Below are 27993 nucleotides of genomic sequence, written 5' to 3'. Positions count from 1 at the left end.
GCGCCATCTCTCAGGCTGCACACTTCAGGCTGCATCACTCACTGGGTCTGCAGGCAGTAAAGAGCCACCTCTGAATTCATTTGACTCGTCTCCGCGCAGCGCCGGACCTCTCTCTGCAGGAATCAGCAACTATATGCGGAAATCCAGGAACCGTGCATGTAAATATACAGCAGCCGGTATTCTCGGGGACACTTAGTAGCCCGAGAGGCGAGCAGCTGGCTAATTTTTCGCCAAACATGCGGCGCAAAGAGACAAACACACAGGAGAAGGGGATGAGATAGATACATAGATTAATAAGGGGGGGAAAGCTCCGCGTCGATTTGTGTGGAATCGCTTCAGCAAAAATCTGACCTCGACCTCCTCGGACGGTGGGGAACTGGTGGTTGAAATGGAGATGTCGAGATTTTCTATCACCTCGTCTCCTCCTCCAACACACATGCTGCTGAGGCTGATGATGATGTTTGCGTAGGAGTGCTTTATCTGAGAGCAGCGTTGGTGAAGCGGTCTCTCCTGTTCAAACAACTCCAGACAAGCAGTGGTGTGTGGCTGACGCGTCTTTCCGGAGGCATTGTAATTACTATTGGAGCGTTTTTTTCATCATCTTTGGAGTGCTTTTCGGGTGTCTTTCTGCGAGTTTGGAATTGGACAGAAAACGTTTTGCATGCGAATGAAAGGACTGGTGTGGAAAAGTAGTCCGACAACAAAGAATAAGCACACATGTACTATTTTACCTTTTTTTTAAACTAGCAACTACACAGGGTCAGCCAACCGGTTTTTTGTTGGACTAAAGTCGATTGACTTACTGGCACTTCAGCGTTTTGCTGATTACTTTGCTGACATTTGGGCTTTTTTGCTATTGGTTTCACTATTCAGTGACTGAAGTCGACACAATCTACAACCAGCAGAGGACGCGACCTGAGCTCCAGGGAGCCACTTCTACCCTAGATGTGACCCGGTGAATTCCTCTTATCTCTGCAGGTAAGAGTCCTCATCCTATAAGTACATAAGATGTTCTTTTATTCTCCATACACTCTTTCCTATGTTGGATTCAACATTGGTTTGATAGCAAACCGGATACATCTTCTTGTTGAGTCATGCATGCTATTTAGTAGTTAGTTTGGAAAGGAGATGAGATAGATAGATGGATGGAGATGGGGAAGCAGAGTGCTACATCACTTTCTAATTTCAGCACCATGGACAGATCCACACTTGTCTTCTAGCAGGTAGCTTTTCTTATTCAAACTACAACATTTCTAATTCAGTATGGTCCATATACCCCCCTCTAAGTACAACAAATAGCAGAGTGTGTTTTCAGCAGCTTAAACTGAACCATGGTACAGCTGTGGATATATATTACAGATATATATAAACAGAGGGATAGATGAGAGAGGGTAAAGGCAAAGGGAGAAGTTCAGTGATTCTTTTGTATGACTGACTTGCTGGCTGGCCGGCTCACCACATGCTGACAAAACAGCATGGCTCATGAGCCACTGCTACTGTCACCAACTGTTAGCCATGGTCACATCCAAACTGTTCGCTTCAGATATTTTTAGGCAGGGTGAAAATGCATCTCAAGCAGCATTAAAGCAGTGCAACACGAAAGCAGTCCACTGAATTCAGTTAAAATGCTGAAAATATTTCAGGCAAATGGATGCAAATGCAACCAACCGCCTACGCTGTGTTTCGGAAAACACTGTGCTGGATGAAGCTAACCAGCTTAACTGTGTAGCTGGGATAATGAAATCTAAGCTTATGGAGTGTTTAGATATTTTGTAAGAATATATTTGGTGGAACACAAGGGGAGAAGAAAGTTGGGCCCCAGATGCTTGTCTTAAAGGTAATTGGGGTTATTTTTTAACATAAACCCTTATTCTGTTATGGTGAAGGAATGAACCATTATATTCTTGGGGATAACTTGTTAAGTATTTTAGGGGTGTGGGATATGGATCAATGCACTGATTTAATGATCAATCATCCAATAGCATCAATGCAAAATATCAATACATTTCATTATCTTTAACAAACGCCTTTATTGTGAAATTCCCATAGCACATCTATATCATAGTTTCCAGCCAAACGCATCTCCTTCGCACACATTCAAACAGGTTACATGAGAACGAGGGCATTTTATTGGGAAAAGAGAATTCTATGTTAAGTCAAATAAAAAGAGGGTTTTAACCCAAGTCTGAAAGAGAACTTCTTTGAAAATAACTTCACTATATAATCAATCAATCAATGTTTATTTATATAGCCAAATGTTACACTTGTCTCAGTGGACTTCACAGTTTGTACAGAATATCAGTATGACAATACGACACCCTCTGTCCTTAGACCCTCACATCGTACAAGGAAAAACCTCCGGGGAAAACCCACAGTTTAAAGGGAAAAATGGGAGAAACCTCAGGGAGAGCAACAGAGGAGGGATCCCTCTCCCAGGTCGGACAGACGTGCAATAGATGCCGTGTGTAAATTGAAAAGATAATACATTTGCAACATAGGTAGACCAAATGTTTGGAAATGCATGTGTGTATAATAGGAAGATGAATCCACGAGGATATCCATCCAGGACTTATGATCCAGGACCACAGCCACGACTCAAGATCCAGGGCTCGCGATCCAGGACACAGGACCGCAGGATCATCCATGACTCCGGATCCCGGCGTATATAGACACCAAAAAGAAAGACATTTGGGGAAGCTGGGTTAATCGGAACATGAGAGTACACAGGTATAGACAGAGAGAAGGAAGAAGTAAGATGTCCCCCGACAAACTAAGCCTATATCAGCAAAACTAGGGGCTGAATCTAATCAGCCCTAACTATAAGCTTTATCAAAAAGGAAGGTCTTAAGCGCACTCTTAAAAACGGATATGGTGTCTGCCGCCCGAACACAAAATGGAAGCTGATTCCACAAATGTGGAGCTTGATAAGAAAAGGCTCTGGCTCCCATTGTACTTTTAGAGACTCTATAGGAACAACCAACAACCCTGCATTCTTGGAACGCAATGCCCTAGTAGGACAGTAGGGTATAATGAGTTATTTAAGGTAAGATGGCGCCTGAATAATAATTTTAAATTCTATCCTGTGTTCTATAGGGAGCCAGTGTAAGGCAGCCAGAACAGGAGTAATGTGGTCCCTTTTCCTAACTCTGGTTAGAACACGAGCTGCAGCATTTTGAATCAGCTGAAGCGACTTGACTGACTTCTTGGTACACCCTGATAATAAGGAGTTACAATAATCCAACCTTGAAGTAACAAATGCATGGACTAGTTTCTCTGCATCGTTTTGAGGCAAGATATGCCTGATTTTTGCAATGTTACGTAGATGGAAGTAGGCGGTCCTTGAAATTGACAGTCTCACTGGAGGCCAAATTAATGCCATCCATAGTTAGTGCCAAGTACAATAACTTCAGTTTTGGTCGTGTTTAACATAAAAAAATGTAAGGTCATCCACGTTTTTAAGTCCTTGAGGCAGTCTTGAATTTTATTTAGATGATTAATTTCATCAGGCTTGATTGATAAATATAGTTGAGTATCATCCGCATAACAATGAAAGTTTACAGAATGATTCCTTATAATATTGCCTAACGGAAGCATATATAATGTGAACAAAATAGGTCCGAGCACTGAACCCTGTGGCACTCCATGGCTAACTTTGGTTTGCGTGGAAGATTCATCGTTGACACGTACAAACTGAGAGCGTTCAGATAGATAGGACCTAAACCAGCCTAAAGCAGTTCCCTGTATGCCATTGCCAACTAAGTGCTCTAGTCTTTGCAATAGGATATCATGGTCGATAGTATTAAATGCAGCACTGAGATCGAGCAAAACAAGAATAGAGACAGGTCCCTTGTCTGAGGCTATTAGAATGTCATTTGTGACTTTAACCAGAGCTGTCTCTGTGCTATGATGTGTTCTAAAGCCATATAATACAGCCTCATTAGCTGTTGGAGTATCAAAACGCTTATGTACTGTTTCAGTCCAAAGTTCAGGCAATATTCTGTTTACCGGAGGATGAATACTCTTTATTATTTTCTTCTCTGCTTTTGCATTGGCAGATGTGATTTGGAGTTATTGATTCCCACATTTCTGTTTACCTTAGCTAATCTCCCTAAATACTTTCCTCCTTCTCATTCATTGAAACGTTTAAGAAGAGTGCAGTACATTTCAAGAATAAACCTGAATAAATAACTCCAGGAAACAATATGCCTCCACACAGGGCACGAAGGGTCACTGAGCGTATGATTAGGATAGAAACCAATATGCTTTTGCTTTCCCATTCACCATATCTCAGTGCTCTCCAGCTTTATCATCAAAAAACCAAATGAAGGAAAATGTGTTCAGTGTTTCGAGTCATAGCAGCGGTGCTAAGGCACGTGGGCCCAGCATAATGTGAGCGTAGAATTTTTTAGTGTGTGCACGTGCGAAGTGCGCCACGCCAATTTGTTTCTATGTGTCTGCCAGCACACGAAAGGCTCTTGAGGCCTAGTACCAGGGCCGGTTCTAGCCAATTTGCTGCCCTATGCGAGATTTTATATATAAATGAAAAATCTCTACAAAAGACAAATACACTACAAAAACAGAAACTTATTGACATAGGTAATATATTATATATGCCCAAATGGCTTCAAATGTATTCAGTATCATGTTTGAATTGGGGGGTGGACATCACATCCTCTAGGGGGGTCCGGGGGAATAGTAAAATGCTACAACCTGGTGCACTTTGAGCACACAATTACTAGAGACCTGATCTAGGGGGTACACCTCTAAAACACCCATATGAAAAAGATCAGTTTACATTTTAATAATTAAATAAGTATATGAACATAACCAATAACCTACCATAGCCAATAACAAATAAATGTTACTTATTTTATTTTTGTTGTTCATTCATATCTTATTTTACCTAGTTAACATTTATTTATTTATGCATATTTTTGTACCTCTCCAACTTTAAACGATATTTTTGGTTTACTGTCCTATAGTATACATTGGAATGATTTCAAACCTGTTTTTATTTATCCTAATAATTATAAAGGAGTGCCTTGGAAATATGTGTTTACATAATTTGTGGTCAAAACGTTTGAGACCCACTGTGATAACTTAGACTAAAATTAACTATCTAAACACTCAGAGAGTCCTTTACCCCACTGAGCCTCTCAGTCTGACAGGAGAGCTCTCCTCCACCCTGGTTGTAGAAACATCTACTTCTTATATCCGTTAGCGCAGCTAGCACCAGATTCTAATAACAACAGCGCCGGTACCGGTGCGCCCTCTCTCTCTCTCCCTCGTTCGCTCTCATGCTCGCACTTTGGCTGTGAGCTGTGGGCACCAGATAAGCCAACATCCCCCACTTTCATCACTTACAGCGCCCATCGTACAGGGCAAATGAAAAGTGTAACCGGGTGAAAAGGGTGTTACATTTACTTAATTATGAATGTTGTTACATCAAGGCCAAAAATTAGGATGAGCGCCAACGGTCAAAACATTTTATTTTTTTTCTCCCAGAGCTGCCAACGCAGCGCCCCCCCAGATCTGGCGCCCTAGGCGACCGCCTATGTCGGCCCTGCCTAGTACATACAGTGGCAATGTCTCAAGATTGAGCAAAAATACACCTTTATTGAACATACAGTAACACAAATACTACAAATCCACATAACCAACAATCAAAAATGAAAAACGTATTCTTATTTTATTATTTTATCCCATTATTATCCCATTAAAAAAAATGGTGGGTACCTGGCTGGCGCCCCCTAGTAGCGGCGCGCATATTTCAGCAGCAGCGCTGCGCCGCCACTATTTATATATAGGGGAAACACTGGTGTTGGTGCTATTCCTCAAGTAACAGAGAGGCTCTGAGAGGCTCTGAGGTGGTGTTCCCACATGTAACTAAGATGGTTACTGTAGGTTTTTCCTTTAATTTCCCGGGGGCAAAGAGAGTTGAAGGTTGCACACTTACTCAGATTGATACCTGTGACTCCTCTGCTGTATGACTCACTGAGCTACCATGAATTATGTTATGATGTTGGTGCTGATATTTTTCCAAATCACGTCAATGCTGCCTTTGTATTAGCACCACAGTGACTGGTTTTAAGCACTCAATATCATATTATATTGTAAATGCCTGAGCTAATGGTAAAATGTTTATCAAATGCAGGTATTAAAATAGTACACCATACACATACAGGAGGTTAAATATGTGTTGAAGCCAATTTTGATTGTAAGGGAATCTTACAACCATCTATTAAACTTGAAAAACTAAACATAAAGGTTTATAGACACTGTTTAAAGCACTGGATAGCGGTGGTTTGGAAATCTGGTTTTCCATCACCCAATAGCTAGATATATGCTGAATTCCACGCTGTAACATCACATGTACTTTCAGAAAGATTTGGCAACCCTATTTGACCTATATGCACACCCTGCCAACGCCTATATCAGATTTGTTTGAAAAAAAAATGTTATCCGCATTATTTTTCTGAACTGGATTGTTTAGATTGCCTCTCTTAATTTTATATTGTATTCATTTATATTCTATATATTTGTTTAGTTAATTAAAATGTTGAATACTACCTAGTAAGGTCCTCTTTCAGTGTGTATTTAGGTGGGATGTGGTGGATGATTTAGATCCATGTTCATGTGAGATTACATGTATTCTGTGCATTTAATGAAATCATATAATGTTTGGTATGTTCTGAAATATAATATATTTATATGCGGATTAACTGAATGCTAGTATAGGAATGACAACTGGGACTAAACTCATGTTGTGTACTACGAAGAAAAATAAATTGAGACACAAACACATACTGTGCTCTTTGAGGGCCATAACAATGAAAGACAAGGCAGGGCTTATGTTCCCATGGCGACTTCCTCAGTGACCCTCGTAACAACCTCGGCCCCCTGGGAGATCAGTCATACTCCTGCATGCTCACACACACAAACACACACACTCACAAACACACACTCTGAAGCCCCCCTCTGAGCGTGGCCATGAGTGACTGTGTGTTTCTGGTCTGGTTGCTGCTGCTGCTGCTGCTGGTCTATCAGCCTCTCAGCCATTACAGCAGGAGGGAGACGAGGAGAGAGAGTGAGAGGGAGAGGGAGTTGAAGGACAAGCAGATGAGTAGGATGGAAGAAACCACATTTCAAAGACAGATGGGTGATGAAAGAAGACGAAGAAGAGGGCTTGTAAAATAGGCAGCAGGGGAAGTAGAAGACAAGGAGGAGGGAGGATTTAACAACTGGCAGAACCACCTAAGAGTGAATGCAATTACAATGGTAGCATGTCCACTGCCTTTTATTTCCTGGGCATTTAAAGTGTACTCACATATCAGCTTGATTACCTTTAAAATGGGGAGGCGAGTCATGATAGATCTGCTGTGGTGGAGATAAAGGGGAGAAGAGAGAAGTGGAGGGGATGGATTGAGACTGGGGGAAGGGAACATGGCTGCTCAATGATCATGTTAAACAGTCACCACCCGTTCCTTCCTTCCTCCACCCATCCCTCCTCCCCTCCCCCTCGGCCCCACACTCCGCTCTCCCCCTCAGCGGCTTCACCGTGACATGCTCACACATCACGCTCACGCACAGATGAGTTCCCACACCGACACCGGCACGCATTCCTGGTGCAAGCACGCGCTTTGGTCAGCTGCCCTCATCCCCAAGAGTGATTGTAAAACTGAAGCTCATTGCAAAAGAGTAGAAGGGAGGTGGGAGAGGCGGGGAAGACGAACAGGAAGAGGGTGAGGAGAAACAGCAGCAGAATAAAACAAATGATTGTTCTTCCCTTCATGTCCCTCATACTGTACATGGCAGCTTCATTAGCAAGGTTGTATGTGTGTTGCCATGCTAATTTGTCATGAATAGTATCAATACTTGTGTTAGTGAATATGACAAACAGTGGGGCTTTTTTTTCCAAGAACAGCTTACACAGCAAATTACACTTGCTGAGGTCAGGAGACACAAAGACATTACTCCACCATAAGGTCAAGCAAAGTGAGCAGTCACAACATCAGGCAGTTTACAGAAAAACGGTATGCTCCGAAACATGGTAGAGGTTGATCCTGGAAGTAGCTCTGCAAAGACTAATGAAGTAATGTTCCAAAGGTGTAACAGTGCAATTATTTTAAGATTTGATTTCTAAAAATGTAAGACAAATGTTGAAACTGGTGATTTAGGGTACACGCTCACGCAGATCTCAGTATTTGATAGAAGTGAATACAATGTTCAAATAACTGTGGAATTATTACAAAGGTTCCAAAATAGAACTAACATACTTAATGAAAAGTGTAATTTTCCCTTTAATCTGGCTCGCTATATATAAAGGCAGATGGCACACTACTCAGACCAAGTTTAATTTGCATATTTTCTTTATGAGTATAACCTACGATATTGGGTACTTTTCAAAGAAGCCTAGGGGCCTTCTCATTACGAACTTTATGATCCAAAGCCTACTCACTCATTATGAGAACAGCCAAGTTTAGCTGCATAATGTTAAATCTGAGACTAAAAAAGTTGCACACGTCGACGACACGGTCCTTTTAGAAAGTGATGAAGCGAAAATACATTTAGGAACAAGCAAGCTCAGCAAGGTCGTGACTGACTCCGCCATAAGAGTTGATCACAACAGAAATGCACATGAGACGAGAGATTCTCATTCATAAATTCCTGTCTTTTCAAAAATGTCGTATCTTATTATGCATTACTGCACTTCTGTCTGACTGAAATGTGCTTTATTTTGTACCAGCTTAGAGATTAGCATACAGTGAGTGAGTGCTGGGGAAAAGTTGGTTCAAGTACAAAACAGATAGAACTTTTAAGAGTAAACCACCCACTCAAAAAACAGAAAAGACGGTGGTTAAATGTCAGTCTGTAATAGCCCTGTCGCCATAGTAACTGGAGACCTGATTTTAAACAGCACTGACCATTAGCACTAACACTAGCAATCTTCCTTTTTATTTCCTTCGACCACCTTTACATATATTCGAGGGCGTCTATCCTGTCACAAAGTGTCCTCTGATGCCTTTTCTTCTTCATTTGTTCTCCGCATTATCACTCATTTAATTCTTCTCTCGCCCTCTACCTTTTTTCCTCTGTTTACTCCACTTATCACTCCCACTCATGCTGTCTCCTTCAATCTGTACCATCTTCCCTACCTCCTTCGTGTCACCATGCATTGCTCCTGCCTCCTTTAGACCTCTGAAGACACACAGTAGACATCTTTACAATACTGGAGATGTAATGCATTCAATATTTAAGTGTCTTGTTTCTTACTCTGACTTTTTCTTTATGTTACTGCATATCATTATACATGATGTATATGTTTCTCTTCTTAGGGGATTCAAATGTAAGACAGAAATAAAAGCAGACAGGAGCTCTGTAGGGTTTCATATATATTGCACATTTCTGTAAACTGATTTCACACTGCAATTACAAGTCAAATAACATGTACAGTATTTTAAACCTTGCTATTGAACTTTTGAACACAAATCAAATGTTGTTTCCTCAGGTTTGGACGTTCTAGCGTTAGTCACAGAATGAATGATATTTTTGTGCCAGTTTTTGTGGGTATTGTTTTGTTTTTCACAGTGCATTTTGTCATATGCCACAGTTGTGTGATTATTTCATCAGTGCAGCAGACGCGTAGTAACGTCTGACTGTTCTGAGACTTTTGTCAGTTGAGTGACTTCTTGTGAATACCATGTTTGCTTGACACGCTGCGCTTAAAACACAAAGTGATGCACAGCAGGATCTATCAATCTCTTGAGTCAGAGGCGCTGTCTTTGCTTGTGTGTGGCACTGCTGCTCAAAGTGATTTTCAAAACCGAGTGCTGCCCGTGCTCCCTGAGGAAGTGTACATCAACTGGACAGACAGAGAGAACAAGTGGTGGAGAACAGAGAGGCCGACAGAGACAGCAGAGCAAATGGGAGGAGAGGCTAAACAGACAGAGAAAGGGATCAAGTAAAAGAGACAACAAGACAGAAAGTGGAGATAAAGAGAGGCAGTGAATGCAAACGCAAGGTAAAGACGACAAAAAGTGAATGATGTGTCTGGCAGGGTGCCAAGGGTGTTATCTTTGCTGGGTTGACAGGTTCTAAATTCGGAGTGTTTACTACAGTTTTGAATGTAGACTACTACTGTTAAAGAACTCTAAAGGAATACAGAGAAGTGCCTTTGTGCATGTTCCGTATAGAAAGACAACTGCTGTCACAAAGTGAAACTGCCCTGTCACTTTCATATAGTGAGGCAACATGTGTCCTCTGGAATATGCAAAAACATACTCATAAAAAACAATGACATTGCGGTAGATTTTTTTTATGGAAATGATTTGATCCCAACTTGATCCTTTGTTCCGAAGCCAAATTGGTCCAGATGTCATCAGAGTTTATATAGGCATCTTTACTGGACAGATTAATAAGATACATCTTCAAACAAAGTCATACATGTTAAAATGCCTTTAAGCATCTCACATGATGTCATTCACAGTTTTAATATTTGGCTGCTTATTGGAGACATATGGAGATGTTTTAAAACACAATATAACCAGTCAACCTGGATGGATTAATCAAACTGGTTCCTAGGGGTCAAGGGGCCTGAATAACAAAATACCCCATGCACCCTAAAATAACAGCAAAGAGACGCTTGACACCTATAAACATCACAAAGACACCAAAAGTATACATAACAACCCAAAATAAGACACAAACTACCTCACAGAAATGTAAAAGGACTAAAAATAAATGCTGGACAATCATAGAAATGGACAATGACTGCAGAACAACCGAAAAACCACTGCAAGGAGATGCAACACCTCTACAGATGGACACAAAATGACTGAAATTATACTTTTTAGAAAGTACTGTCTTGTTTTATGGAGACACGGTGGGACGAATCTGACATATTGTTACCTAAGGGCCCATTGTCTCACAATCTGTACATGTCAGTCAAACTAAAACTAACTAAGCTATGCCCTTCTGAGGGACACAATGACATGTGCCATGCTGTTGCTTGGGGAGAGAAGGCAAAGTGAGGAAAAAGTCTATAATTAGAATGATATCATTGTCAAGTGTCAAGGAGCAAATGTAATTTAATGGTGTCTTATCTAATTCAGGGAAGGGAACAGGAATTCAATTCATTTGAGGGCAGTGTATTACCCTGAACAGAGCCTGTAGCCAGAGGGGGTGTGTGTGTGTGTGTGTGTGTGTGTGTGTGTGTGTGTGTGTGTGTGTGTGTGTGTGTGTGTGTGTGTGTGTGTGTGTGTGTGTGTGTGTGTGTGTGTGTGTGTGTGTGTGTGTGTGTGTGTGTGTGTGTGTGTGTGTGTGTGTGTGTGTGTGTGTGTGTGTGTGTGTGTGTGTGTGTGTGTGTGTGTGTGTGTGTGTGTGTGTGTGTGTGTGTGTGTGTGTGTGTGGTGTTCGTAATATTACACTTTCACATGTTTTGCAATAATGTATTAACTTAGGGACCGACTCAGGATAGAACTGTCTGCTTTTTCGCACCATGAGGTCCAAACGTAGCTTTGAGTGTCACAACAGACTGTCTCCTCTGTCACTGCAACTTTTCTTGATTGACACTGAACTTATAAACCGGGAGTGAGCCAGCAGCTACTGTTATGATCCTGTTTAAAGTTGTGTGCACACTACACACAAACAAACATGGGGTGATTATTTGTGCCAAGAGTGAGCGGAAGGTGCTGAGATTTTCATTATTGTTATTATTCAATATGAAAGAGCGCACAGAGTTTGCATAAATCTCTCTCGACTGACTAATATTCTGTGGTAACAGCAGTTTATTTCTGAGGGGCCGTGAGACTGGAGATGCTGTCGAGTTGTATCGCCGCTCTTGTCTGTTATATTTATGCAGCGCTAAGCAGAAACAGTAACTACTACTCATGCTATTAGAGGGAAGTTGCTGGAAGTAAGTGTGTGTTTTAGAGTGGGGAAGAGATGTTGGAATAGTGTGCTCTATAAGACATTAATATTTGCTTTCCCACTTAACAATTGTATGTATTCACACCAAGAAACACACACAGTATGTACACTTTCCTCCACTATGCTGTAAATCAGACAGCGGCCAGTTTTACTCATGTGTTGGTTTTAATTATGCTCGATTACTGTGTGTATCTAATGGCCTTGATGCACCAAGCTGACATTCATCCATCTGGTGGCGCTGGGCCATTATTGAGCCTCTGTAGCAGACCACTGTGGCCTGTGGTTTTTGTTATGTGTCCAGAACTGCTGGCACATGTCATGACTCATCAGTGCCATTCCGTAAACAGACCTAACTGGAATATAATATGTTTGGTTCTGTTCCAGGCTTTTGTCAGGATTACTGTTTTTTTCTTCATTACTGGATATATTCAGGAGCTCATAAACAATGTACAGACTCATTTATTTATCACTTTTGACCTATTATACATTTTTGGTCATGTCCCTCTGCCTTGCTACTTTTCTCACTTCATTTTGCTGTGTTCCGGATGTTCTTGGCTGTTTTTCTTTCCCTCGTGCTGCCGCTGCCTCCAGCTGTCACTCCTCTGGCTCTTCTCCCATAAGTCTCCGTTCTGTAAATCACTAGTTTCACAAGTTTTCTACTTAGTTTTGTTTGTCATAGAACTTCAATCCTTTTGCAGCATGCGTTTTTTTCAGTTCATGAAAGTGAATTCTAAAATGTTTGTAGTTATGTCCCCGCTGATCTATTTCACAAATGACTTAACCACTTTTTATATACTGTCTATGATCTAGAACCAGTCTGAATGCTCTCAAAAAAAGGATTTAAGTGATACAATTAGCTTATTATGTCAGGTCAAAAGTAAAGATTAAGGTCTACAGTAACTGTCACTGAATTAAAAAAAAACGTTTTTTAAAAATCATTTTTTAAGCCCACCTGTTACCATGACAAGTGCTCTAAGGACACATTTTTACCGCTCACAAAACTCAGTTTCAGGGCCCTTCAATCCATCAGCTGTGAAGTTCAAAGCACTGTAATATCTCTGAGCTAACTTTAGCTCCTGCTGGTGCCAAGATTATAGCCTGTCACACCCAGGCTAGTGGTATTATTTTCACAGCAGAGGGTAGAGTATGGCATGGCGGAGGGGAGGAGGAGGAAGTGCAGTGGCAGTGATTATATGCAATTATGATAAAAAAGTGAAAGCCCATTCCTTCAACCATTCAGGGCAAAAGACAAATTTGGAAGAAGATGCTCACATAATGACAGATAGATAGATGACATTATTTAAAAATATTTCTTTGTTGGATTTTTATATAGTTCAAAGTGAAAGGCATTGTTTGAAACTGCAGTAAAATAAGTTTGTCTGCTGCAACATGACACACACACCATACACAATTTGAACTTATGAACGCTTTTTTGACACTGACATGTTGCACTCTGAATCTCGTTGTACTCTGTGTATAATGACAATAAAAGGCTTTAAATTAACTTAGAGCCTTTATCTGAGCACAAAAGCAAAAAAAGTGTCCTCCAAATGAGCCAATTACAGTACTCGACTGTGACACAATACATGTTCCATTATGTTTCTGTACACATTATCAAAGCTGACTGCTTCCCGCCACAGGCTCGAGTAATTACAGGTGACAGCTTTATTAGATCCCTTTTGGATTAAGCATGGTAAAGTTCACTGGTCAAAAGATATTTGTAGCAATAAGGAGAGGAGAGGTTGATCTGAAGGAGAATTGCTTTGAGAGAACCATGTTTTTTCCCTGAAACATGGAAATGGGAACATAATTAGTTTTGCCTTTGTGGTTATTTCTTGCTTCATGGTTTAATTTAAAAACTGCGACAAAATCCCGTCTTCATGTTGAGCAACATTACAGGTGCTTCGTTATCTACAATTTGGCCACATTATAGCGCCACAACATTCTCAGATAATCCTAAAAATGTATTGGGACTCCAGAGGAAAACCTTGAAAACCATTGTCTAAAAATACAGTATGTGTTGCACAAGGAAGGGCATGCTTCGTCATTTCCAGTGCATGCACACCGCGTGTAATGTTACATTACATCAGCATGCAATCTGAACTGGAACAGCTACTAAGCAAGGTCATTCAGATGGATGAGAGACATTTAGCAAGCTATGTAATTAAATGAAGAGACCCCCAGGTCACCATTAGGTCTCTCAAACGCCCTCATGGTGCTTTATTCCTACAAGCTGAGAGCAATCTTTATGATATATCATCCACAGAGGGGCACTTATAACAGAAATATTTTTCTGGGCAATGCAGTGGGACTCATGAGAGGAATACAAACTATTTCTGGTTTCCAATTATCGTTGCATATAAGGAATAGTTCCTTTTTTAATTCTCCCACAACCCCCAAATCTCCCTCTATCTCCCCACTGCCTTCTGGATTTCCCTGGTACCTGATTCAAGGTCAGAGTTGGGCCAGGCTTGTCAGTGTCTTTCAGCGGAGGGATGAGGTTCGAGTTCAGGGACACAAAGAAACATTTTTGTACGCCTGGTGAAATGTTACGCTGGAACAGGGTGAGCCAGGATCCTGAGAGGGAGAATCAAGTAATGCAGCAGTCAGGGTCAGTGCAGCCAGACGGGGAAATATTGTGACAAGGCTTAAAGAGGAAGTTGAGGATATATTACTACTTGTATTATGGCTTAATGGAGATAAAAAAATTAATTAATAAACATCCAGTCAAATCAATTTTGCACCATTTCATCATCGCTTAAACTCACTTTCATTCAGCTAAATTATTCATAATGTTAATGTTTAGTGAACTTATCGTCTTCCTCATGGGGGAACATTTGAACATGTAGGCTTCAGTATCATTTGAATTCTAACTTGTATTGACACAGTGACATTTCATGCATCTTCAATGCAGCCTCAAAAGGGCTTTTTAAACAAACCAATTCAATTTGAATTAAAACATTAATTGCAATTTCCCTTTATAGAGGATTAAAGATGTACCTCTACAGCAGGGGTGCCTACACTTTTTTGGCTGGTGAGCTACTTTTGAAATGACCAGCTCACCGAGGTCTACCAACCAAAGATAAAATCCCAAATTGCAAGGGTTGCTGAATAACACGTTTTATTTATACATGGCTGCAACAAACGACTAATTTGATAATCTATCGATTAATCGATTATCAAATTAGACTATTCGGACTATTACTGTATGCCTTGCACAATTTCTCAAACGCTCTTATTTAGCCATCAACTTTTAGATTTAGCTTGAGGTTGTTTTAGGCATGTGGAAACTAACAAAGACGACAATAAAGATGAATACTTGATTCAAAAATACATATATTATTAAATTAACTTAACAAATTGTGAACAAAATTAACATTGCTTTTTAATCAAATTATATAAATAATATTTCACATCAAAAGAAACAACAATGTTTTAACTAATCGTATTAAATAATGTGATGACAGAACTGTAAACAGAATAGCTGAAACTTTAACAAAATAAATAACTCAGTTTCCTCTAATCATTAACCCATGCTTGTATAATTGAGTTAACTCCGTGTGTTGCTGCTAGCATACATAACACCTGACGTGGAAACGTTACTCGTGGATGGGGCTACAGAGCTACTAGAAAGACAGTTGAACCCGGTGCATTCCTCCGTCTGAATGTGGAGCACTTTTACTAAATGTTTAGACAAATTGCTCGTATTACCGCCCTTACATGCTAAACACTCTTGGCAAGGAGCATTCTCCACCTCAAGACGGGTAACATTTAACCACACCTTGGAGCGCTTCTCTCCACCATCCCCGCCGTGTGTTGCTGCATGTAGCAGCTGCGTGTGTGTAAACTGCCCCGCCCCCTCGCACACAGACAGGGGAGAGAGAGATAAAGGTCGAAAATACACCGACCATCGACGAATTGTTGTGTCTTTTTGCATGTTAGAAACGAGTTGGCGACACTAAGACTGCGAGATAATGTTTGTGTAGAAATAATACATGACCTTTCTCAACTCGCTACTCGGAGGGAAGTCGCTGTCATATGCCTTGTGAATACTCCGATAATGCCTCTCCACGTTACCTTTGTTTGGCAGAGCGACGCTTGCTTTACAAATAAGGCAGATAACCTTTGAATGTGACATCACAACAAAAATATTATTCCTCCCATTCTTTAGCTTCTTGCTCGGTCCTGCACTGATTTTGTTGTTAGTCTCTTTAACTTACATTTGAGTTTTCCCGGCACTTGACTGATTTTGTATCGCTTTGCATTCTGTTGCATTTGCAACAGACTGGAAAGCGATAGGTCGCTTTTTCTGTCAATCAAGTAAACTCCTGAATTAAGTGGCAGGGAGGACAAGGGAGGAGGGATCAAAACCTGTTTTGTCTATTTTAACGGAGCTGGATTTTTTATTTTTTATGAATGACTCGTGATCTACCAGCATTGCCCCCGCGGTCGACCGCGGTCGACGTACTGGGCACCTCTGCTCTACAGAATATGTTTTTGCTGGTGAAAACCCCTTTCTCTAGACACACACTATACTAAAAGATATGAACATTTCTATTGTTCAGGTGTTACAATTGACTCAAATTTAATTAATTGACATACTATACAATCTTTCTATATTTGTCTTCGTTCTGCAAAATTACCCGTTTTTGAAAATGTTTATTTATTCCAAGCTAACTGTCTCTTGGCTGTGGTTCCACATGTAACTCACAAACCCTAAAATGATATCGAGTCTCAGCTAACTCATAGTGAGAAAGTAAAAAAAAAGAAAAAGTTGAAGCAATCCAGCTATACAGCAGGACAGGTTGTGCTCCAAAGGAAAAGTAATGAAGTGTACAAAGTGGATCTCAGTGGCGCTTCATTATCTTAATGATGGTGCATCACACATCAATGTAATGTATGTGAATGTAGATGTGATGAATGTGCATTAATAATTGCATTCATTTTCTTCCGATAAGATGATTCATACTGAAGGTGAAAACTACTTTTCCAAACACTAGTTGAATGCTTACTGATTGCTAAGTTTATAAGAGGGTAGACGCCGACTCATCAACGACAGAGAGCTATAATCAAACAGATTATGTCACAAAGAAAGGTTCATTGTGTCTTTCTTTTCATTATCAAATCAGAGCTCTGTTATCTAAGACCTTTTTGTGACATGAAAACACCTGGCATATGAACTTTAGCGCTCAAAAGAATGTCAGTAATTAAACATTTTCAAACATTATGTGTCAGAGAACCATGCACTGTGTTCTTTGGACATGGCTGAAAATACATGACGGAAATCACTTTTTGACAGCTACAGCTGTAATAGGGCTCATCCCATTGTTCTCGGGCATGTTAGTGTCTCTTGTGTATGACTCGAATACACCACCTAATGAAAGCTTTAGCGCAAGTTCAATAAGGAAGACCTAACACGAGTCACTTACACGTCACTCTATGGCTCCCTTCCCCCCTCATTAAATACGAGGGCGTCACCCCTCAGCAGCCAATCGCTGCACATGCTAAATTCCTTAAATGCCTGCTCTTCCACCCTGTCAGTTGTCATTGCAGATGACTACACGCAACCCGCCTCCACCCCTCTCGCCTCCTGTCTCCTTCAGGACAAAGCTAAACCTTCCTCCTTCAGACCGGTCTCACCTACTCATCACCACCACCAGTGTCTAGACCCCGGGGATTTCATCGGAGCGGTGCTTTCCCTCCTGAATGATTATCCTGCAAACCGGGGCCTAATCGCCAAACACCATTACATTCTCCTGTTGTATTATCATGGCAATCATTTCATTCATATGACGTGTAAACAATAAATATGTAATTCTTACATCACGTCTCTCCGGTTTGAACTGTGTACTTCTCCCCCATTCCACTGAAAGCCTGTCAACAGCCATTATTCCTAGCAAGACCTCTGCTGTGATCCCTGCCATGTTTTATCAAAGCATGGCAATTTTTTCCAAAGCCCACTGTCTGAGCATGTTAGCTAGTGCTAAAATTATTACATGTGATTTTGAGTGTTTGTGTGTGGGTGTGCCTGCTGCTATTCTCCTCTTTGCCCCTAACCTCTTGTCACTCGTGGGGACGAATACCAAAAAAAGAAGCGGAGCAGACAAGTATGCCTTTCACCAGTACTATTTCACAATGTGTGAATGTCTGTGAGTGTGTGTGTATGTGCGTGCGGGTGTGTTTGTGTAGGGTTAAATAATTAACAGTGTTCATCGCCTCACTGCAACACATCCCTCACACACTGCTCTGATTAAGGGTGCCCCAGGAGATACACACTACCTGCACAAAAAACGAATGTGTGCGTGTTGCATGTGCGTGCGTGCATGCATTCGTGCATCCTCTATAGTAGTTTTTGATTGTAAAACATACACATCCTATACATATTTAATAGTATTCTGCATCATGGCTGTTTTTGTGAAATCCCAGCAAAATCTCTGCTCTGTGTGTGTGTGTGTGTGTGTGTGTGTGTGTGTGTGTGTGTGTGTGTGTGTGTGTGTGTGTGTGTGTGTGTGTGTGTGTGTGTGTGTGTGTGTGTGTGTGTGTGTGTGTGTGTGTGTGTGTGTGTGTGTGTGTGTGTGTGTGTGTGTGTGTGTGTGTGTGTGTGTGTGTGTGGCGTTATTGTTATTATCTATTATTATCTAGAAATGATATGTTGTTTTCTATTAAATGAACACATTGCCTGAATGCACAATAGGGTCATGGTACTTAGTATACCATAAACATACCATATTTTTTAAAGCCGAATAGATTTTATGGCTGCATGGGGCTGTATAACAAGCTGTAAATACAATATTGACATATTATCATTTGATATACATTCGGTGGACAAAGAGGAATAGTCATTTAGACATTGAGTTGTTGAGAATAATATTTGGAGGGAATTATCTGGCTTCTTAGCTGGTTAAAGCTTCTCTTTAATCACCAGCTAGTTGGTAATATCTCTCTGCTGAGCAGGTGGCAGAAAATTGCCTGCAGCAATCAGAAACAACAGTGATAAGTAAAGAGTGAACCAAAACAATAGATTAGCAGGACGTAAGAAACTAAACAATGAGCTGGAAGATGCCAAAACACTCAATTAAGATCAGGGGAATTGCAGAGTTGGGGGATAATTGTATCCTTTGTTATTGATTCAAACACATATTAAGATATTGATTAGTAACACTTTAAGCCCATCGTTATGATCAGACAGATTTTTGATATTTAACAAACTCTAATTTAAGCAGTAGCCTACTGCTAGTGAATATTTGATAAAAGGCCTGCAGTACATTACATCACTATATCTCAGCTTAAAGGTAGGGTAGGTAATTCACTTCAGAAACTTTTAGTTATATTCCATGGAATGCTCTTAACATCCCGATAGCAATGAATATATAAAATGCTTTGACAATAAATACATTAAAACAATTCATCTGTGGAAGCCGTGGCGCTGTAAAAAGCACGACCAATCATTTTAGCCGGCCCGGCTAAAATAACTGGATGGCCTACCTGCCTGTCAGCCTTCCATCTGTGCACAAACTTATCTCGTGCCCTCATTGGTCATGTGCGCGTTTGTGTGTGTTGGAGGAGGGGCTCTGTAAGGAAGTCTGAAGGAAGGGGCAGATTTTTCGGCTGTGTAGTTTCAAATTCTAGCGCACTCAAGCTGGTTTCTCCATTCTTACCTACCCTACCTTTAACCCAAATTTCAGACAGACATTCAAACTCCTCCATTTTTACGTTCTCTGTTCCTGAAAAGTCCCAAAATCACCACATGTAGCTCTTCGATTTAACTCTAAGACTATAACGCTCTGTTCCTGATGTTCCTTCATATTGATTTGGTTGGTGGACTGTGTGGCCTGGAGATTGGATTAGAGTCCCGCTGTATTCCTGCCTGAGGGGAGTAGCTGTGTTGTCTGTAGACAGAGCACATATACTGCAGAGACAGACTGATCTATTCTAACTTTATAGAGCCTCCATGGAGAGAAATATCACAATGAAAGCTGATGGGGTTTAGACAAGATATCCACAGAGGAATTCAACATGGTTTAAAGGTGTTTCAGGGTGAGAAGGTCAGAGCTGTCAGTCAATAGTACACACATAGACTTGTGTAGTCCAGGATGTACAGACAGGCACAAATTCAATGTAAATTGCATACTGGGATAGCAGTAAAGAGCATGACTGTTTGCATTTACCTCACTATTCTTATGTTTTCATCATTTCAGGGTGTGTTCATGTCACAGTTGAGTTATATCTTGACAACGTCGGGCTATACTGCTGTGTGCTTGCTGCTGATAATGGCTCGCATCATTGAGTCATAGCTTAGCAACAAGCCTGCTGTCCTATTTTTGGTTTCAGGCAATTATCCACAATGCAGTGTGATTGTGTGGTCCAATGACACTTCCAGATTGTGCATGTAATGAAGGGGAAAAGGTCTGTTCCCACATCTGTCAAGTGTCTGCAGGGTTTTCCCCAAATATACAAGAATGCTGCTAAACCTGGAAACTGAGTCACAACTTTTTCCACACTGACAGTAGCACGATTTAAGAAAAGGTAAAATAATATATATATTTAGAAATGCAGAGCTGATCTGTACTTGCTAAAACTGGATCATAGAGATAAAGCCAAACGCATTACCAGCAACATGATTTACAGATGATGATTCTAACTCTTAATGTCAACATCTATTCCTATATATCACTGTTAGAAGGTCATAGACATGTCATTAAATGCATGAAATGAAATGCAATTTGAGGATTGGAGAACCTGTTTCCTATGGTATTTGCAAGATTATTCCAGAAAATCTCCACTGATTATAAAAATGCATCTTTAATGTGACATTTCTGAGCTAGCAAAGGCAAATATGTTTTGCATTAATAGTAACAACTGAAAGCCTGTTGCCATTGAGCCGTTAAGCTCCATATACATCTTGCATAGTGCCTCAATTCTACATGTAAATGTACTTTTGTGTGAAAAAGTTCAGTTCAGTGATTAGTTTTGTTTGATTTAGGCTGCTGTTGTTGTGAAACAGATAACTGCCTCAGTGAGCAGGTAAGGGTTCAGATATTGTTGATGGCTGCTGCGGGGCTCCAACTCTTTAGTTATGTGACAGCCTCAAATTCTTTACAATGTGAGGAAGGCAGAGAAAAGCAATTACTTTTGACAACCTGAATGATATTACAATGTTTGTGATTAATGCGAGTTACTTTCAAGAGTAAAATGAACATTTAAAGCCTCCATGCCCAAGGCTTCTTCCTGTAATCCAGCTGCTGTGGAGACTGAAAAGAGGTAATTAAAGGGAAGCATTGATCTAATAAGCTGAGAATGAGGTCAGTTCAGCTTCAAGTCAATCATACTGCTGCAAATGTTCTTATGACATTCTGGATCATTCAGTCCAGTCATTTCTACCCGCATGGAAACTGTAATATAGACTACCTGAATCTACAAATTAATTAAGACTGGCTGTCTAAAGGACTAGGAAGATCATCATTTTTGGTATTGTGAAGCACACACAAAGATACGCTGCTTAAATGAATTACATGAAACAATGAAATATTGAAAGCAATTTTTGCATATAAGCAAGTCAACAAACGATACAATGCAATGGCAAAAAAGCAAGAGAGATAACAGTAGATCCACTTGACAAATCTGCAGAGCTCAATCGGCTAACCATAGATCAACATCTCCATTTGTTTTTGTCTTGACCTCTGACTTAAGGGCACAGATCACACACATCTGTTTCCTGCTGATTGATTCTTCATTAAGAGATGTCTCTCATTAGGGAAACAATGCTCTCAGAATGCTGATTCATTGTGAAAACCCTCACTTAACCCTTTTTCCAAAAAATAAGCTAAGGTTCTTCCTGAACCACTTCTGGTCAGGGTTCTTGGAATCCTTATGCCAGTTTTAAGCTCAGCCGTGTATCAATGATGTGTCATTCACTTAGGGTGAACAATGTAGAGCATAGTAAATAAAAGAAGAAAGATGGCGGATGGCATTAACTTAAACTGAAAAACAAGTATGGACCTACACTTACTAAAATTATTGAACATTCTTTTTTTAATCAGGCAATTTCTCACTAGACTTCTCTCTTTGTGCCTTTTCAATCCTCTATTTCCAACCTGTAGAACATGACAAGCCCACTGAAGATCTCATAGTTCACACTTCAGGTCAAGTGCTAATGTTTGGTTTCTGCCGTTAACAAACTTTCGGATTGAGCACCAATTTATTTTTGGTCACAATGCTTCAAACTGTTAAAAATCAATCAATGTAATGTTGGTGGAAAAGGTTGTATCACAAGTGCAAATTGTTTAGTATTGCTTTTATAGTATTATTGTGATGTTCTGTGTATAGGCTAGTATTAACGCAAAGACAGCATTTAGATTTGTTTTTACTTTTGTGACTATTATTGTCACCAGAATTATTTCCTTCCCAAAGTTGGTGTTATAGTATACCTGCGTTTCATATTTCTATTTTTAAATTCGACCATAGACTTACGGATATGTATTTTATTACTTTTAAAGCAGTGGGCATGAACAAAAGTCTCTGGGTTATAATGAATTTGGGGTCCTGGCTCGGTGCATGCATAAGACATTATCTGTTTTCATTCAACCGTGTGCTCAGCTTGAATATTTCACATCTCAAAATCTCAGCAAAATCCCTTCTCTGTTCATCTCCCTTCTTCTTATGCACACTTTCCATCTTATTAGTCATCCAAAAACCCTGTTTTCCTTTGTCTTCATCCCTTCATCCCCTGTTTCTCCCATACATTCTTCATTTCCATCTGTTTAGGTATCACTTTTCCCCGTCTGTCTTTCACACCACCTTCTTCATCCACTCCATCACTTTGTATCTCGATTTCACAATCATTCATCAAATCCCTTCCTATCCCTATTACTCAACTCATCTTGACCTTTTTTTCCCTCACTCCATGTCAATTAGCCACTCGCTCTGTCTTTGTTTTCTATCACCTGCTCAGTCACTTCAACTCTCCTCACTACTACAATCCATTTATCTCTTTGCTCTCCTGCAGCTTGTTTCTGTTGCTGCTCTGCTGTTGAATGCTGATTTCCTTCTCTCTCTCACACTTATTTTCCTTATGTGTTTCAGCCTGAGATCCCATCTATAATATGAGCAGCATTTGTAGGATGATTCTATTACATGTTTCCTAACTGCTTGATAATTCAATAAGCACCACTGAGATGACACACAGTTATAATCTACTTAATGAAGCCACTGTGCTGATTAATTGTGTGCTTTCTCTCCCTCCTCTTCTCTTTTCCACTCTTTCTCTCTGACCCTCTTCTGTCATCCTTCTCTCTTCTTGCTCTCTGCAGGGTGTTGATGGAGAGCCATTCGAATGACAGCCGGGACAGTGGTCATCACTGGTGGAATTCTAGCTACGGTTATATTACTCCTTATCATCGCAGTACTGTGCTACTGTAGGCTACAGGTGAGGCCACAGCTGCTTTCAGACAGTGTTATAATCCCTGTATTTTCTCAGAAAGTTGGCATGAGCTGCGAGTTAAAGGTGTCCTTCAGAACCTATTCATAAGCATAGCTGCTTTAATCAGGGAAATTGTGTTTGCAACCTCAAATAGCAAGGATAATAGGCGTGTTCCTTTAACCCAAAAAACGTAATTGATGAGCGTAGCAGCATTCTTTGTCTGTGTCTGCCAAGGCTTCTCAAGCTTGGGTTTTACTGCAGTAGAAAATGTTTCTCGAGCTGTGTTTAGAATTGCATAAAAATACAGCGATAGACAGGCATGTTCATCAGGGAATAGTGGCCCTGATTTGTTGTAATCTTAAAGACAATTTAATCTTTGTAAGGATAGGTGCCCTTTAAAATGATCATGTTCCTGTAAAACACACTGATATAGGTTTCAACAAAAAATAGACTATTTACAGCCATGTAAAACAGCTATTCAATGCTCAGCTAGATGGTACTGTCCGACATGCTAACAAGGACATCTCTAACGTTCTGGTGTTCAGTAGGTTTTATCTTGATAGTGTTGACCATTTTAGTTTAGCATTTCAGCATGCTAAGATTTGCTCATTGGCACTACAGTTGTTATGATCCTAAACCACAGTTGGACAAATGAACATGATGATGGGACGTGAAAGAAAGTCAGGGTTTTACCAAAGTTAACACGATTCATCCTAACCCATCCAAATGTCAGGGTTATCCATCCCAGAGACCAAAGTGGTGGACGGACTGTCTGATGAGACATTGCCATTCCTTGGGCCATTCTGCTAGCGTAGCTAAAATGTACATTTATGGTAATGAGGCAAACACTCTCGGTACTTTTCAGGCTCCAGCTCCGAGCCGGAGCCTGAAAACGCGTTGGTGTGAAAGGGGCATGTGTGTCAGTCATGGTCCTGGTCTTTGGCTGTCAAAGCATGTAAGCTTGTACATTAAAGACAGAAAGATCTTAAGGTAAATCATCTCTTCTACAGTGAGTGGAATAGGAAAGGTCCAAGATTGCTACAACACTGAAGAATAAAAGCCATCACGGCACCCAAAAAGAAATAGCCATAATATCTTTGGTGTTGAACTAGCAACACCACCGGGAAGCATTACTACAGTTTGTGGATTGCTATTAAAGCATGTGGGTTTGTTTCTGTTTTAAATGATGCCGTTTCCATTCTGTTAAACTGAACTACTCCCCTGTGCATTTCACTGCATGGCCTTTCAATAGTGTTAAAAAATATGTTTGGCAAACAAATTTGAAACAAATTCAGTTAACAAAGAACCTCATCAAGTTTTTAAATAGTTTCTCAAAGGATATAGTTCAATATTTCTGGGAATATGCTTAATTTAAGACTGAGATTAGTTTAATAAAAGATTGATATCTGTCCTTTGAATTTAAGACAGTCAACAGGTTGAAACAGCTAGCTTGGCTCTGTCAGAAAGTGACGAAATCCTGCTACCAGTAACTGTAAAGCTAACTAATGATCTTGCTTCTTAGTATAAAAACCTGTGGTGGGACACAATGCTGTTATTGCCGTTATCTTAAAGGTAATGGGCACAAATGTATCTTTTTGTGAGTCAGCAGGTAGAGAATTAATGGCAGGGTTAGTGCATATCCAGCTCCTCCCATGTGTCGAAGTATCCTTGAGCGCATCACTGAACTCTAAATTGCTCCCAAATGTTTGGCCAGAGCCTCGTATGGCAGCTCCTCAATATGCACAAAATCGCAGGATTTGTGGCGGCAAGCATTGTCAGACAGTACTGGAAAAACATTATTAGTAGAATATAGATGCTGACCTATACCTTAATGGCTTTAAGTGCATTTCAAAGAACTTGCCAAATAATGTATTCTGCTGTGCTTCTGCTAACACCATGGCCATGCAGACTTTTCAGTGGAATAAATGCCTTTCGCTTTCTCTTTATTGATCATTATCTTTCTGTTATGCCACTTTTGAAACTCTTCTTTTGCTCATCTCTCTATTTGACATAATTTGGTCCCTAATATTCTCCCTGTCTCTCTATCCCTTCTTCTTCTGTCATCTCTGCTCCCCATCATCTTTCTCGCCATCTCCTCCTCCATCCAGTATTATTGCTGCAAGAAGGAAGAGTCTGAGTCGGAGGAGGAGGAGCCAGACTTCGCTGTTACGTCCCGCCTTCCTCCGGTCCACTCCAATCACAACATTGTGGCGGCTACGGCCGCCGCCTCCTCCATCTCCAATGGCCCCGCCCTTTTCTCCACCCCTCCCCTGGCCAGGAAACTGACACGCTCACAGACCTTCTGTCCATCCTGTACGCACTATGACCTGCCTTTCTACCTGCAGCCGCCCCCTCAGCCGCAGATCCACCATCAACCTGATGGCTTGAGGAATGGAGGCGACCGGATCAGCTACCGCAGCGTGCATCAGCAAGATCTGGACCTGCCAGTGCCTGTGAACATTTCAAACTACCGGAAACCAAACCTGGCCCGGTCGGTTACGATGAGGGACATGTTCACACGCAGCTGCAGCATCAGCACTGATGTTTAGCTGGGTGAGGTTTGAACTCGTTGTCAGTGTGTGCTCAGATGAATAGGGATAGCCTAAACAAGACTCTGTTTTTGTCGTCTAGACCAGTTTAGTCCATAGTTTGGTCTAATCTTGTCTCCTTCTACTGGTCACCTTTCGCAGACTGAAGGACTCCGATGGCTCTCAGGACAGGATTTTCCAAGGTACTATGCTCAGGTCCAGGACCTTACACTTGAGCCACGATAGTTTAAAGTATTGTGCATTTACCAATAACACACACGTCTTGTTTTTGTTTTGTTTTAAATAGCTCTTTTTTAACAATGAAAAAGGAATTTGTTTAACCATTTGATAAAGTTTGTGTCTTTTACTCGTGGCCTGAAAGACACACAGATTCCCTTAAACCATAATCGGCAGGGATTCTCTCTCTGTCATAGCTGCTATACTAACAAAATATGATTAGGAGAAGTCCAGTGTTTCCCTCTCCCGTGATGGGATGATCTGCCTGTTCCTCCATCCACAGATTATAAAGATTATAAAATATCACTCACCACCAGTGGAGAAAGGGGGGATGTCATGTTTTAGCTGCCATCCAATGACATTTCAGATAATTTAGGCCATAATATTTTAAGACATAAAGGGCTCACAGAAGATGGAAATCCCTGCTTGTTTTCCACAGAATTTCATAGAGGTCTCCATTTTGACTTAGACTGGTTTCTCTGAGTGTCTGCTGACACAAAGAGTAACACACTTCAGCAGAGACTGACCTCTGTGTTCATGCAGGCGGAGTGACTGTAGGTGCCAAAGGGGGGATACTTTAAGTTCTTGCATTTGTGTGACTGTTCTTGCATGTGTGTGTGCGTGTGTGTATAACTTGATCAGTTGTTATAACGAGATTATTATTCCATTCACTTCAAAACAATCGTTCACCCCCCCTATGTAAACCAAACCCTGTGGTGGGTTGCAATAACATTTTAGACATTTCTTGTAATGGGTGAATGCATTGTATCAGTTTCATTTCATTTCATTTCAAACCTTTATTTAACCAGATTGGTCCCATTGAGATCATAGATCTCTTTTTCAAGGGAGACCTGCAAGTTTGCCCTTTAAATGTATGCTAATGTGAAGAGTGCTCCAACCAGGTGACAAAACCTATTTTGTAAATGTTTATTTTACAGATTAAGGCTAAAACATAGACTGAAGTTGTAATTGTGGCAGTCAGAGGACATTTTTAAGGCAAGGCTTTATAGTTATTTTAGTTCTTCTAGACTCTTCACTGAATTTCTTGTGTTGTCTCTGGTTTGATAAATGGATTCATGGGCTAAAGATTAATTCCCATTTGAAGGCACATCTTTAAGTATTTAACAGGCCATAGTACACACTTTAGTCTCTCTCTTCTCTCAACTCGATGGACTGAGAAACATTTGCTCTTCTCTGAGGTACTCAGAGAGTTCCTTCCCAGGATTGTTTTTATTTTCTGCACTTGGCTGACCGGCCTATAGCTGGAGGAGTAGAACACAGAACACACGTTTCACGAATGAAATGATTTACCGCTTGATTTCATGAAGAAAATAATGCTTGTGGCTTTGTGAGGGGCCTAAAGCTGATTGGATTGTCCCTCGCCCCTCCTTTAAAATGGATGGTAGATGCTGTTGTACCCACACTCCCTCTCTCTTTCTCTCTCTGTTGATTTTATCAGCGATCATGTGACATGTGCTTTCCTGCAAATACACTACAACACGAACACACACACACACACACACACACACACACACACACACACACACACACAGTTCTCAATGCTATGTTTTCCTTCCTTTTAAACAGATGTGACAGTTGCACAGGAAACTTTGTGCCATAAAGATTTATTAAAGAGAAATGTATTATTATTATGATTATTATTATTACAAGTGTATATTCAAATGCAGTGTTGCTTTTTCCCTACAGTATATGAATTACTTGCTTTATTTTATGATCCAGCTGGTTTTTCAGACTCAGTACAGTGAAGCAGAAACGTTTCTGTCCTTGTTTCTAATATATAACTAACACACACATTGTTGCTAATAAAATGGTGTGAAAATCTTTCTGAACTGTATTGTTGTAATTTCCTTAAATTAACTG

The 27993-nt window shown here is 40.6% G+C and overlaps 1 protein-coding gene across 1 annotated transcript; it reads left to right on the top strand.

Annotated features, from left to right (window-relative positions):
- Window position 1: 1 nt before the first annotated feature.
- Window positions 2–27956, top strand: fam163ba (family with sequence similarity 163 member B, genome duplicate a). Its single transcript, XM_034198123.1, has 3 exons — window positions 2–978; window positions 23238–23353; window positions 25456–27956. Exons 2-3 carry the CDS (start codon window positions 23261–23263, stop codon window positions 25894–25896), a joined length of 534 nt encoding a protein of 177 aa, XP_034054014.1. The 5' UTR covers window positions 2–978; window positions 23238–23260; the 3' UTR covers window positions 25897–27956.
- Window positions 27957–27993: the final 37 nt, after the last annotated feature.

The sequence above is a fragment of the Gymnodraco acuticeps genome, unplaced genomic scaffold, assembly GCF_902827175.1.
Source record: "Gymnodraco acuticeps unplaced genomic scaffold, fGymAcu1.1, whole genome shotgun sequence".
Lineage (NCBI taxonomy): Eukaryota > Metazoa > Chordata > Actinopteri > Perciformes > Bathydraconidae > Gymnodraco > Gymnodraco acuticeps.
This window is presented reverse-complemented; position numbering and strand designations above follow the sequence as displayed.

What these genes read in the sequence shown, in the direction of transcription:
- fam163ba (XM_034198123.1), top strand. Translation starts at nt 23,261, where the DNA reads ATGACAGCCGGGACAGTGGTCATCACTGGTGGAATTCTAGCTACGGTT. An exon ending in TGTGCTACTGTAGGCTACAG is followed by an intron (nt 23,354 to 25,455) that starts GTGAGGCCACAG and finishes TCCTCCATCCAG; the next exon opens with TATTATTGCTGCAAGAAGGA.